The sequence below is a fragment of the Phyllostomus hastatus genome, unplaced genomic scaffold (assembly GCF_019186645.2).
Source record: "Phyllostomus hastatus isolate PE091 unplaced genomic scaffold, TTU_PhHast_1.1 phas_scaffold_1674, whole genome shotgun sequence".
Taxonomy (NCBI): domain Eukaryota; kingdom Metazoa; phylum Chordata; class Mammalia; order Chiroptera; family Phyllostomidae; genus Phyllostomus; species Phyllostomus hastatus.
The window spans coordinates 10,649,567-10,665,065 of NW_025334011.1; the positions used below are offsets into that span (position 1 = coordinate 10,649,567).

The 15,499-nt window shown below is 33.1% G+C and overlaps 1 protein-coding gene across 3 annotated transcripts in view; it reads left to right on the forward strand.

Annotated features, from left to right (window-relative positions):
• Positions 1-15,499, forward strand: part of ARHGAP12 (Rho GTPase activating protein 12) — a 111,265-nt gene that overhangs the window by 74,612 nt on the left and 21,154 nt on the right. For all 3 annotated transcript variants that reach the window (XM_045857884.1, XM_045857886.1, XM_045857885.1), the window contains 2 exons: positions 1,974-2,048; positions 9,211-9,272. In XM_045857884.1, coding sequence (XP_045713840.1) covers positions 1,974-2,048; positions 9,211-9,272 — 137 coding nt within the window. The remainder of the gene's footprint in view (positions 1-1,973; positions 2,049-9,210; positions 9,273-15,499) is intronic.

Below are 15,499 nucleotides of genomic sequence, written 5' to 3' on the forward strand. Positions count from 1 at the left end.
CAAAATTTATTTTCATTCAGTTAGAATAACTTCCATGAAGTTTTTGTATTTCCTTTTTCATCTGATTGTTTCAGAGTTGTGAGGACATGATTTTCTTGAGACCAGATATTCACTTATTTTTGGTAGAAATGTCTTTTTTCCCTACCTATCCTTTATAAATAGAATCATAGATAATTGCTCCACCCAGTAAACTTCTTTTTATCATTGCCTAATAATACCTTTTTAAGATTTGAGGCTGTGAAAGAGGAAGTATTATACCAGAATAGTCTAGTTGACTAATAAAGGGGTAAAGTGTATGTAACTTGAAATGTAATCATAGAAACCTGCTGGATAGCAAATGTTATGCTGTTACAGACAACCTTGGAGGAGGGAGATATGTGTGTTGTATGTGTATATGTGGTACATCTGTTTGTTTCTGCCTGTGTATGGTTTTTACTATAAAACCTGCTGTTGGCAGACTTTCAATGTATATTTATATATGCATATACATTTATAAGTATACATAGATAAATCTGTAAATGCAAAATTGTTTCTTGTTATAATAATTAAAATTATTACACATAATTACTCCATTTGATGTGGTTTTAATTTTTGTAGGACTGATGCTATGAAAAAATAAATTATAGTTACTATTCATTTTGTTCATTTGCTTATTTTCTAGTTTGTGGGTCATCAAATCTTTCCTCTTTTTCTCAGACAATTTTAATACTAGACACTCTTAGAAGTTAAATTGACAAGTGAAACATCTGAAATTATCAGAAAAAGTACTTAAATTAGGCTAAACTGAAATTTGGACATTAAGTATAATTTCTTTTTGTAAAGATAAGTTTGGTATGATTTTAATATTTTCTGTATTAATAGTGCAGTCTGAGGATGTTTGATTTAGAAGGTTGCCCCTTCAAGGGTTTTTCCTGTAAACTTGTACTAATGTGTAGTTTCTCTGTTTACATATTATATAGGATATACATCTGAAGACATTCCCCCAATTGAATGGATGTTAACAGTTTTGCATTATGATTTAATACAAATCTCTAGGTTTGTTGACAGTACCTTATCCAGTTTCATAAGCATAGAAGAGTAGACTGATACAGATATGAAGATGAATGTTCAAAGAGATTATTTGGTTTTATAGGGAAATCAATAATATGTATTATCATATGATTTTAAAAATTCTCTTGAAATTATTCAAAACCTTTAGGGGAATGGAGAAAATTTAAATGGAACTTGGCTGTTGATACCAAAAAAATGTTTCTTCAGCCTTATCTTTCATGAATAGTTTTACAAACGTCTGTGTTAGAAATCAGAAACCATGTTTTAATAATTGCTTTAGAAATGCACATTATTGGTTTGTCCCTGTTTTATTCCTGTAGGCTTAAATGTTAAAATATTTTTTCTGGTGAGTTATTAATCTTTAAATCTGAGGTGTCGTTTTTACATTTAAAAACTCATTTTTAATAATTAGAAAGTTAGCTGTAAATTACTTTAAATATTAGTAGTAATTTAATTTCTTACATAGCTGTTGACTAAAATAAAGTTCTCATTCTGGCAGTTGTCAGGTAATTCTTGTGACTGTTCTTTGCCTAATCCTGGATATTCATACTTACCATACCAAGGGCAAGTCAGTATGGTAACTATACATTTTTATTCACAGTATTTAGATTTTACCTATTTTAAATATGGTTAACTCAAGTTGATATAACATTGATTTTAACTCAACATGCATCATTTCTTTTGAGTAATTATGGAGTATTTAAATTTAACTGTAATTGGTAAAATATACCACATTTTATAAACTTTATGATATCTGTAGTTTTCAAATTAGTACCATATTAGTTTCAGAGCTCAATATAGAAGGAAAATAACTAGGAAAATAATTTTATTAGCTTCCCCTATTAAGCTCTCCCACTGTGAGTAGAAGGAGTAATATAATTATATAAAATAGAGTAACATTTTTCATTACTTATTTTTTATAGGAATCTCCACCTGCCTCAAAACCCTGCTTTCCTGAAAATGAGTCTTCTCCCTCTTCACCAAAGAACCAAGATACAGTTAGTATGATAGCAGCTTGTAGTAAAAATTAGTCTAGCTATTTCCGTCAATTTCAATAAATTAATCTTCTCTGAGTATAATATTTAAATATTTCTTGGGCTTCTATTACATTTCATTGTTGTTGTTTTTTTTTCTTTTTTAAAATAATTACAATTAGCCCTGGCCAGTGGCTCAGTTAGTTGGAGCATTGCCCCGTACACTAGAAGGTTGTAGGTTTGATCTCAGTCAGGGTACATACCTAGGTTGTGGGTGTGATCCCCAGTAGGGGCATGTATGGGAGGCATCCAGTCCCCCATATATTTCTCTCTCACATCATTGTGTCTGTCTCTCAAAAAATAATCAATAAACATACCCTTGGATGAGGATGAAAACAAAGAGGAATAATTACAATTGAAATAGGTTTAAGTTCAAAATCAGATTTTATTGATTTAAAAGCCCCTTTTTCTGCAAAATATGGCATTTTAATGATTAATTTATATGCCATACTTGTAAGTGACATTTGTTTGGTTTTTAAAAATAAATATAAAGATCCCTGGAGAATCCTATCAAATTATACATGACCTTTTTTCCTCAGGCTAGCAGTTCAAAGGTAAGAAGCATTTCCCTCCTCCTTAATGAGCATAGATGCCATTGTTTTTTGTTTTTTGTTTTTTTCTTCTATGCTATAAAATACATTGCTCAGGCTATGCTAGCTGAGTATTGGAGAGATGAAACTCAACTTTAAGTTTTCCCTAAACTGACAAACCTCCAAATGACCTTTCTTTAGGGACCTGTCTTAACTGAAATGAAATTGTACTTGATCTCTGTATCTGAAGTTCCTCCCAGCCTTTTCTGTAATTTGTTGGTTCTGCCTTTCCCCATTAGTGGCTTCTCTTTTCTTTTAGAATGAAGGCTGCAATTTTTAATGAGGACTACAAGATCTTGCATGCTCTGGCTCTTAACTGCTTCTCCAGCCCCACCTCTTGGTCCTAATCTTTCTGGCTTGTTTTCCTCAGACTATACTGCACTCCTATCCTATCCATTCCTCAAAGGAGCCTGCTTTTCAGCTCGAGGTCCTTGTACTGTCATTCCTCTGCCCACTGAAACATTTTTCTCCCACATCTTTTTGTCTGATTAACTTCTGTTTATTCATTGGAGCCCAGTTGAAACTATGCTTCCTCAGAGAATTTTATTTAAATCTAGATTTGGTCAGGTTTCCCTGTAATACTCTTCATATCATTTAATGATACGATACTTGATTACGTAAGATTGAGTAACTCTTCGTTTCTTATGTAATAGAGGAGCCTCGAATCCTCTATTAATAACCTGTATTCCCCACTAGACAAAGAAAAACTTCATTAGAGAAGGAACAGTATCACCCCAATACCTATTGCAGTGCCAGGTAGTAGGTGTCTATTAAATGTTTGTTGAATGAATAAGTGAAACCTTTAAAGCTTTTTAAAACATAAACTTTGTTACTTTTTTATTTTATGAAATTATAATGTTTATTAGGATACTTCCAATTGCTTATTCAGAGGCAAGGATTTCCACAGATGCCAAAATTTACTTTTCTCACTCCTTCTCCATTTCTTAACCTTGTCAGGTCATCCATGAATCGTATCACCTGTTGTACACATTTCCCTCTGACATTGCTCAGGTAGTTCCCTTGTCTCCAGTGTCCAGACTGATCTCAGCATGATTTGTAAAGAATTACTCTATGGATATAAGGTGCTTTTACTACCATACTCTTTATCAGTCCATCTAGAAAAAGAGCAGAAACCTCTTTTTAACTTACCTTAAGTATAGGTAATAATGTATAATAAGACCTTTTATAAATTATTTCTATTTTGGTAAAAGGGAATTTCTAGGTAATCTTAGAACTAGGACTTCATAAACCTTCTATACAGAGGTACAAAGGACTGTTTGCAAATTATTTTTCCATGCATTAGCCATTTTCTGAAGAGTTTTGAAAGCAACTAGACCATCCTGGACTCACGATACCCTCTGATGGCCATCACAGGGAAGTGCCTCACCAGTGTTTCCTCTTTGTCATTCTTTGTGTAACTTCAAGTGGAAAAACAAAACAAACAGTGAACAGCTCTGTTCATTCTACTTGAGGCCAGCCTGTTTCCACACAGCCACTCCTTTCCCATGGAATGGGGAATGCTGGGAAACATGCCCCATCCATGCTGTCAGCCCTTCCTCGCTGAGGCTTCTGCCCTCCTCGACTTCTCCTCCCTGCCTCTTCCTTTGCTCTGTGTTTTCCTTTTGCCCTGGTTCCACCTAGTCGTGCCTGTCTTTCCCACTCTTACCCAGTTAATACAAGGAGATTTTCCCCTTCTTTTTTTGTGAGTTAAAATATGGTTGGTATAAAGCCTTTAGTAAGAAAAAGGAAGCTACAAATTTAAAAAGATGAAAATGATATAATACTCGGCATTAGCCACTGATGTCATCTTAAAATCTCTGAAGATTGCCCGTCTACCTCTTCAAACTTTTTTTAATCAAAACTTTATTTAAATGTAATTTACGTACCATGCAGTTCACCCATTTAAAGTGCATATACTTCAGTTGTTTTCAGTACATTCAGATATGTGCAGCCATCATCGCAGTCAACTTTATTTTCATCATCTCAGAAAGAGACCCTGTCTGTACGCAGCCTTAAGTAACCAGTCGTCTTCTTTCTGACTCACTAGATTTGTCTGTACTGGACATTTCATATGAATAGAATCTCATAAAACATCTTTTTTGGTAGGCCTTCACGTATTTTCATCTGACCTCTTCTAATCAAACCAGATTTAAAACTCCATTTCTTAATATAAATTTTAAACATGTTCATTTTTATTTCATTTCTAGTTTTAAAATGCATTGTTATTTTTCATAGTTCCTACACATCATTTTTGGAAATGGCAGTATATACATTTTGAAAAGTTAGTATTTCTACAGTATGACTACCGTATGGACTGAATATGATTTTATGGGCTGATACAGAATCTAATCTCTTCTTCCCAGTGTTCATATTAGAATATGCATTTTAAAGTTCTAAATTACTGAATAAAATTTTAGAATATACAGTTTGGAAACTTGAACTTTTCAACCTGTATTCCCAGTTATGGTATTAGAGCAAAAGACATTTTCAACATTTCTTTAAGAAAAGTATTAATGGAAAGAATTGGTGTTTTTTTCCATTGAATAATACTATTTTAAAGGATTTTAAAAACATAATTTGAATATCTAATTTTTTAATAACACTGGTTTCAATTTTTTTATTAAAGTGAAATTTATGTGACAACATTAAACATTTACCATCTTAAACTGCACAGCTCAGTAACATTTCACATATTTGCAGTGCACAGCCATTCCTTCTACCTGGTTTCAGATGTTCTCCTCTGGGGGGGAACTCACACACCCAAGCAGCCAGTGTACATCTGTTTCCACCTCCCCCTCCCTCTCCTGCCGGCAGCCACTGGTTTGCCCACTGGTTTGCCTTCTATTTCTGTGGATTTACCTGTTCTGGCAGCTTCTGGCTGTTCTTCAACACTGTGTCGTTGTGCAAGTTTACTTTTTCTGTATTACAAGAATCTTAGTATTAAACAATTATGATACGATTAACTGAACATAAGGATTTTGAAGAACTGTATTGATTTTTTTAAAAATCATCACCCAAGGGTATGTTTATTGATTTGAGAGAGAAACATTGATGGGTTATTCCTGTACACGCCCCAACTGGGGATCAAACTCACAACTTAGGTTTGTGCCCTGACTGGTGATCAAACACACAACCTTTCAGTGTGCGAGACAATGCTCCAGCCAACAGACCCACTCAGCCAGAACTAGACAGTATTGATTTTGGTACACAATATTTGTTAGCTGAAATTGGGAAATGCCTATTTACTAAATGAATACCACGTTGATTAGTTTCTGGAGCCTGCAAAGTGATTATGAACCTGTGGAAGTTTTCTCAAATTACTTAACAGAACTGACATTATATTATTTTCTTACCTTACTAGAATAGGATAATCTTATTACAATCTTTTTGGTTAAAATTTAACCACATTTTGCTAATCCTTAATAAAACATTTGCTTTTTTATGAAGTTTTGAGTATCAACCATATTTAGACTAAGATATCTTCATTTATGAAAATGAGCAATTTTTTACTGGATTAAAGATATTTTTATGAAGTTATTTTAATAATCAACACAAAAACAGTTAATTTTTGATTATGTTCAGTAGAGAAAGTACATCAGATAGTTTGAAATAAACTTCTAATTTTTTCCCACAAATCTCTCACTGTGTAACCAAACCTGTATTAGTCATCTATACCCACTTAGCCTTTTTTTTTTGTCACATTCAGAATCTTCAGTGTTTGAAAGTTAAAGGTTATATTTCTTTCTTGTGATAGCGCTGCTAATCTGTTGGTCTATTACTGCAACAAATATGTATTGAACTACAATGTCAGATGCTGTACTAGGCACTGGTCTTAACATTGATTAATATAATAGATGTGGTCCCAGTGTACAACCTAATGGAGTAGACAGTGAATAAATAATAGATGTGTAGTTGTACTTTGCATTAAATGCCATGAAAACACAAACTGGAGGCAGTACTAAATAATGGAAGAGGTAGAGGAGCTCCTGCTTTCAAATGGTCAGGGAAAGTTTCTCTTAAAAGGTGTTATTGAAGCTGAGGTATGACCATCTACCCAATTTGCTCAAGCTTGGGAGTTTCTTTCAGATCTTCCTTCTCACCCTCACATTCAGTTCCTGCCCATCTGTCTTCTAAATCTCACTCAAATTTGGGCCCTCTTCACTCTCTCACTGTCATTGCCCTAGCTCAGGTCTTCAGCATCTCTTAGGAAATTAGTACAGTAGCATAGTATTCTAGTAGGTCCCAGTTTGCCACCCTTTCTTACTTTATTTTTTCCACTGCCTCATTACTTACTCACCCAATAAACTTTAAGTCCCTCACTATGATATTCTCTCTCTAGCTTTTGTGCCTTTGTATTGTCTGTTTTGTTTGGTTTTGTTTTTTCATCTCCTATTTCCATCTAGCTAACTTCTACTCCTTAGCTCAAGTGTCAGCTTTCCTTCTCTCCCAGGTTGTATTAGATACATCTTTCTCATAACACTTAATCACATTGTATGGTAATCATTTTTGTATTTGCACATTTTGGATATGGCAGGGTTTTTTTTAAAAGATTTTATTTATTTATAGAGAGAGGGGAAGGAAGGGAGAAAAGGGGGGAGTGAAACATCAATATGTGGTTGCCTCTTGTGTGCCCCCTACTGGGGACCTGGCCTGCAACCCAGGCATGTGCCCTGAATGGGAATCAAACCAGCAACAATTTGGTTTGCAGGCCCGTGCTTAATTCACTGAGCTACACCAGCCAGGGCGCAGGTTTTATTTTTATCTTATGTTCAAGCTAGAGTGCTTAATACTTCTTGGGTCTTGATCCCTCTGAGAATTTTGTGAAAGTTTTGGACCTTTTCCTTTAATGAGGCATATACATACACAATTTAGTACCAGTTTCAGTCCACCTGGTGATTGAGGTAAGAATCCCTGATTTAAAGTCTCTCTCTCATCCTTAGGCTTAGGCTGTTTGTCACTGTGGCTGTCCCTCTACATCGTGAGACCTGTATTTCCTTTCTGCCTCTGTTGTCCTGAGAGTTTCAGTTTGGGCATTGTTATAGGCTTGATTCCTATTTCTCTCCACTTCCAGTTCCAGTGCTCACATAACCAGTCTCCATCCTCTCAGATTAATGTTGTTACTTAGTTCTTACATCATTGAAAGTTTTTATTTTCCTCCTTTCCTCCCTGCTTTGGATAGTAAATGGAGGAATGTTCTTAATGAACATCTTGTGCATACTTAAGACTGTGTACTCAATGTTTTTCTTGAGAGACAATAAAAAGCTCTTACAAAATGTATCAGACTTGCATATCTAAGGAAATCTAACCTATGTTTTATGAAAAAATTATAGAAAAACTTCATGTGAGTATTTCCCAGGTTCTCAGTATACCAGAAATGTGGATCAGCAACAGTATGTCCACTTTGTTTATAGATGTGAATTTTCATCAGACAGGCAAAAGTTTTAAGCATTGTTTTTTAGACATTAAAATATTTAGTATTAGGTTTATCTTTCATGCAAGAAAAGTAATTCATTTGTTGTAATTAAAGTACATGGAGAAAATAGCTGAGGCATGAATTAAATAGAAATAAATTCTGAATTGGGAATAATCTTTTCTGTATGTATATATTATATGTTTCAGTTGAAATAAAATTGACTACTTTATCATGTACATACAGTGCTTCCTAATGTTAATGATTACTGTAGGCACAATGATTTGGATTAAATTCATTTGAAAATATAGGAAGCTGAAACAATGAGAAAGTGCTTCTTTAGTTCCACCAGGAAGAATTTTAAGATAACATTTAATTTGAACATAGTGACTTTTGCCTTTACAGGGTTTGATGATAAAGCTCTGTCACTGTTTTTGACATCAACTGACTAACATATCTCGTTTTTTTCCAGAGCCCAATTTACCATCTGATAGTGTGTTTAGTGAAACACATACTCAATTTGTTATGCCATATTAAGGCCAGTTGTATGCACAGTACCATTACTTTTTAATAGTTTATTAAATACATCACGACATTTGTTCTGTCTACTTTTTGCATTCTCACAAAGTGGGATAGTAATTTAAATAATTTTCAGACTATATTGTTGTGACATAACAGCGAAATAAACAATTCATTGTTTGTGGTATTTATCATAATATTGTATTACTTTCTTTGAACAGGAAGTCATGTTTTCCCCGGTGCTGACTTGTAGCATTTATATGGAAATCTAAGTTGATAGCAAAATACCTTATGGCTGCTATGACTTGAGAAGAGGAAGCTTTTAGTTATAGAATTACTGAAACTATATACAAGGAAATTATAATTTAATTATAATTAAAAACTATATACAAGGAAATTATATACTATATACAAGGAAACTATATATTATATTTCCTGTATATTAGGAAATTATATTCTAAAAAAGAACTAAGCACATTACATTACATATTAATCTTTTAAGCCTATTTTTAGAGTATCAGATCATTTTGATTCAGTTATATGTAAGGATTTGGACTTCATTGTCTATGTGAATGATATATATATCCAGTATAATTCTGTTCCATAGGGTCAAGAGAAATATGGATTATTAAATGTAACGAAAATTACAGAAAATGGAAAAAAGGTTCGGTAAGTATACAAATCATAAATGTTCTGACAATGTTTCATCTGATTGCAATAAATAAAAACTGGATATAATTATATTCTAGTAGAAATGTTTAAAAGGTTCATAAGAATTTCAAATAATATCTTTTCTAATATAGTGTATGTAGGATTGTTATGAAATGTATGAAAACTTTTGTCTCGACATATGAAGGTGAACTTAAATTCAGAGTTAAAAAAAAAACAGAGGATTCTGACCAAAGAATTAACTTTGTTGATGATTACTATAGGCATGATTTGAATTAAATTCATTTGAATATATAGGAAGCTGAAGCAATGAGAAAGTGCTTCTTTAGTTCCACCAGGAAGAATTTTAAGATAACATTTAATTTGAGCATAGTGACTTTTGTCTTTACAGGGTTTGATAATAAAGTTCTGTCACTATTTTTGACATCAACTGACAATTTTTTTCAAAAGTAGTAAGTGCACATGACAAAAACCAAAGGTATGCACAATATCTAATTAAAACCCAGTCACCTAGCAATCTGATGAAATACAGTGTTTTCCTCCAGAGATAGGATATGTATATTTGTATGTGCATGGATTAATTTTTCAAACACAATTTTTGACAGTTTATCTTGGAAATGGTTCATTCATTGCATGTAGAGTTGCCACATTGTTTGTAACTGCTGCTTCACAGTTCATTTAACTTAGTTATTTGCAAAAATGTAATTATGCCTATCTGTTGGTAGACATTTAGGATGTTTACTTTTTTTTTTTTTTTTTTGCTATTACTAAGAAAACTGTACCTAGTATCTTGGCATAGTTTATTTTGCAGGAATGTAACTAGGCCTATAAAGTAAATTTTACCAAAGTAGAATTGCTAAGCCATATGCAGTGCTCATTTCCATAGAGTGTTCCAAATTTTTCTCTGAAGCATTGAATCACTCCCTACCCCCAGTAGCAATGGACTTCTCCACACCTTCGGCAGTTTAGTATGTTGTCAGATTCTTTGGTTTTTGCTAATAGAGATTAGAGAGAAAATGGTATTTTCATTTGCCTTTGTGTAGGGGGTATAGAGTGTTGTAAGCTGTTTGAATTTCTTTTTTTGTTGTTGAATTGTCAGCTCATACCCTTTGTCTATTTTTCTATTGGATTGTTAGGTTTTTTCGGTAAATTTTTCTGTAAGATTTTACAATCAAAATGCTTAAGAAAGTTTTTAAAATCTAATGTAGTTGAGCTTTCAAATCTATGTGGATGAGCAGTCAAACCTGTGCTTTGATTGAACTGTCTTTGTCAGATTTTAGTACTTAGAAGTTTTAAATGCTCTGAATTAGCTTTACAAATACTGCAATTATCTATTCCTTAAACTGTTCTTTAGTAGAATTCACCTGTAAATCAGGTCTTTATTTTTCTCTTTCTCTTTTGAATGGATATACTGCAGATAATTCTTTGGCCACTTTGTCTTTATTGTTTTAACTGTGGTAATTTTAGGTTTTCTCCCTCTTTTGGAATACCTTTGGTGGTTTATGTTTTCCTAAGAATATCATCCATTTCATTATCTTCACATTTATTTATATAGAGTTGAGCAAAATAGGCTTTGAATTTCCAGTATATTAGTGGTTCACATATATTATGGTCTGAGGACCTCTTTAAACTCTTAAAAATCATTAATTACTGCAAAAGCCTTTTGTTCATATAGTTTACAGATTTATATATACTATGAGAAATTAAAGCAGAAATTTTCAGGATATTTGTTAACTCTTAAAACTAATGATCTGTTACATGTTAAAATGGATAAGATATTTATGAAGAAAAACCTATTTTCTAATAAAAAAACAATTTATATGAGAAGGATAGCCTTGTTTTACATTTTCACAAATTTTTAAAATCTGTCTTAATGGAAGAAGATAGCTAGATTCTAATCTCTGCCTGCAGCCAATTTGTTGTGATATATGATTTTGGTTGAAATATATGAATAAAATCCTCCCTTAAACAGATAAAGTTGGAAAAGGGAGAAATAGTTTAATAGCCTTCTGAGATAATTGTACATATGTAGTTGCAGTGAAGAATCTAAAAAACCGACAGTGAAATTTTCAGACTCAGTTACATTAAAATCCATAGGTTTGTGTTGCACTTTGAATGAATCTTTACCCATGCATAAATTTGTAGCATCTTGTAGGTCTTTTGGAAAGGAACAGTTTACAAAGTTTGCTGATTGTAAATGTTGACACATTTTATTTTATAAGATCAAAGAATCACAAATCAGAAATATCATCAGAAAAGCCACTAAGTATTAGAAAATTGTCAACCTTAACAGTTGCAGATAATGCCAACCTTTCTGTAATTTACTTTCTTTTTGTAACCTTTAACTTTTACTTGTCCACAAAAGTTTATTATGTGCCATTGAGTTAGCTCTGACTCCTGGCCACTGAGGATGAATGAGTGACATCCATTATGTCCTGTACTCAACCACCCTGCTCAGCTCCTGTAGACTCAACACCTGTGATTTCTTTTATGGAGTCAGTTCATGTCATATTTGGTCTTTCTCATTTCCTGCTACCTTGTAATTTTTCCAGCATTATTATATTTTCCAAAGAACCCTGCCTTCTCATGATGTGCTTGAAGTAAGAGTTTCACTTTTTTGATTTTGCCTCCAGCAGTGTTTCAGGCTTAATTTGCTCTGGGACCCACTTCTTGTTCTTTCCGGCAGTCCATGGTGTTCTGAGAGCTCCTCTTCAACACCATGTTTCAAGTGCATCCATTTTTTCCCTTTCATCCTTCTTCACTGTCCAACTTTTGCATCTGTCCTAGTAATTAGGAATACCAGGATGTGGATGATCTTATCCTTGGTCTCTAATGACACATCCTTGCTCTTAGTGATCTTCCCTAATTCTTCCGTTGCTGCCCTTCTGAGTGTCAGCCCTCTCTGCATTTCTAGACTGCATTCTTCATTTGAATTGATGAGTGAACCAAGGTAAGCAAAATCTTTAACAATTTTAGTGTCTTCGTTGTCTATGTTAAAATTGTATTTCTTCCATAGTCATGATTTTTGTCTTAATGTTCAAACACAGTCATGCTTTGGCGCTTTCTTCTTTCACTTTCATCAGAAGTTGTTTCAAATCATTGCTACTTTCCATCAGTAAGGTGGTGTCATCTGCATATCTTAACTTATTGATATCTTACGTTACTGATATTTCTTCTACCAATTTTCACTCCTCCTTCTTGAGTCTAGCCTAGTTTTTTGTATGATGTGTTGTACATACAAATTAAACAAATAGGGAAATAAATATACCCTTGTCTGACACCTTTTCTTGTAGAAAACCATTCTGTCCTGACATTTATCTTCCTGTCCACGGTAAAGGTTATGCATCAGGACAGTCCAGTACTGAGGCACACACCCATTTTTTTTCAGAGCAACCCAGAGCTTTTCATGATCCATGCAAAGGATCTGTAAAATGTAAACCAATCTTCCTCTGAAATTCACTGTGGCACTCCAGTGTCCAGTGAATACTAGCAACTACATCTTGAGTGCCTTTTTCCCTGAATCCACTTAAACATCTAACATGTCAAAAAACACTGTTATTTATTGTCTTTGAAATGAAAGAGTTTTATTTTTGAGATCTGTATTTATTTTTGAGATAATATCTGTTTGTCAGATAATCAAGTCTAAATAACTATAGTGTGTCTATTAGTCTTTTTTTTTGAGCGAAATATTTGCATCCCATGAAAAAAATGTGACTAATTCTGTTTGTAACACATTCACACAAAGTGCTTCAGTTCTTGAGGCAACTGTTGTTAATTCAGTGTTCAAATTTCAACATTTATTCTCACATATATATGTATATGTATTACTTCTGTAGTTTTTGAAAATTAAACTGAAGTTTATTTTAAATGGAAATACATATTAGCATAGGTGTAGGGACTCAGTAGACATTTAAGGGCACAGATTGAATATAAAAATTTAAAAACAAAAATAAATTCTTCCAAAGTATTTTAAGATATGTACATAAAACAAAATAGTAAAATAAAATGAAAATATAACAAAATGATGAATGAACAAATGCCAAACATATCTATCATATCAATATCAATAGATATAAATGACTACACTCATCTATTGAAAGTAAAAGGTGCTCAGACTGAAGCACAAAATAAAACCGTTAGTGATATCATATGCAAAAGAGACATCTAAAAATGATCCAGAAAAGTTAAAAACAACAACACTTGTCAAAGATACATGGAGCAAAAGCAGGAATAGGGAACTTAATACCAGGCAAGTTCAATTCAGGGTAAAAGCATTAAGCATCACAAAGAGGAGTACTTAAAGTGATAAAGCACTGTGAATAAATCTGCTGGGAATATTAATCATTAAGACTAGCCATTCAACAAATACATGAACAACAGAAGCAAAAAGAACTGTAAATAACAAGAAAAATAAAGAGAAACTTGGTAGTAGTTCATTTTTTCTGAATTAAAATTTTTCCTCTTTTCCTCATTTTATTGAGAAATAATTGCCATTTATCACTGTATAAATTTAAGGCATATAGCATAATGGTTTGTTCTACATATATTGTGAAATGATTGCCTCAGTAGGTTCAGCTAATACCCATCTTTTCATATAGATAAAATAAAAAGGAAAAAAAGGGAAAATTGTCTCCTTGTGATGAGAACTCACAGGATTTGCGCTCTCAACAACTTTCCTGTATGTCATAAAGCAGTGTTAGCTGTAATCATCACGCTGCACATCACATGCCTAGTACTTACTGATGTTCTAACTGAAGTTCGTACTTTTGACAACATGTTCCTTTGACTTCCCCTCCCCTCCGCTTTTTTTTCCCGTGAGGTTTTATTTTGTTTTGAAGATTCCACATAAACGTGAAATCATATAGTATTTGTCTTTCTGTGTCTGACACATTTCACTTAGCATATGCCTTCAAGTTCTATTCATGTTGTCACAAATGGCAGGATTTCCTTGTTTTTTGTTTTTGGTTTTTTTTAAATGGCTGAATAATATGCTATTATATGTATATATACCACAACTTCTTTACTCATTCATCTATCAGTCAGCCCTTAGGCTGATTCCTTGTATGGGCTATTGTCAGTAATGTTACTATGAATTTGGGGGTGCAAATATCTTTCCAAGTTAGTGTCTTTATTTCATTTGGATATATTCCCAAAAGTGGAATTGCTAGCTCATGAAGGAGTTCTATACTTAATTTTTTGAGGAACTTCCATACTGTTTTCCATAGTGGCTGTACCAGTTTATAATCCCACCAGCAGTGCATAAGGTTTCTCTTTCTCCACATCACTCGTTATCTCTTCTCTTTTTGATGATGGCTGTTCTAACAGGTATGAGGTGATATCTCATTGCAGTTTAATTTGCTCTAGTGATTTGAGCATCTTTTCATGTGCCTGTTAGCCTTTCATATGCCTTCTTTCAAGGAACATCTGTTCAGATTTTTCACGCATTTTTCAATTGGGTTATTTGATTTTTTACTCTTCAGTTGTATGAGTTCTTCATGTATTTTGGATATTAACCCCTTAGGAGATTTATAGTTTGCAAATTTTTTCCCCATTTCATAGGTTGTTTTTCACTTTGTTGATAGTTTCTTTCACTGTGCAGAGCTTTTTAGTTTGATGTAGTCCCACTGGTTTATTTTTTATTCTGTGTTTGTGCTTTAAGTGTCATATTTTAAAAAGTATTACCAAGACTTACGTCAAGGAGTTTTATTCTGTGTTCTTGTCTAGGAGTTTCATGGTTTCAGGTCATACATTCAGGTCTTTAATCCATTTGGAGTTAACTTTTGTTGAGTGTTTTAAGATGTGGGTCCCATTTCATTATTTTAAGTGTGAATATCCAGGTATCCCAACACCACTTACTGAAAAGATTGTATTTTTCCATTGAGTATTCTTGTGAAATATTATTTGACTGAGTAGTAATAAACTTTATTTTTTCTTAATAAACTTGAAGTTTAGATATGAAAAGAAATAAAATAATAATGTAGGTCTAATCAATAGATACCAAATTATGCATTCTGAAAATTGAGAATAAACCTTTTTGTTTGAGTGCCTAGAGAGTTTTCAAAAACTGGCCACATGTTTGGCTGTAAGGTAAGCATTAGTAAATTCCTGTAGTGGACATATTTGATATCAATTTTAGTATGCCAGCAATTGACTTCCCTTAAAGGGTAAACATTGGTAACCTTTGGAGTGTGGATTGAATGAAAATAAATGGGCTTTTCCTTTATATA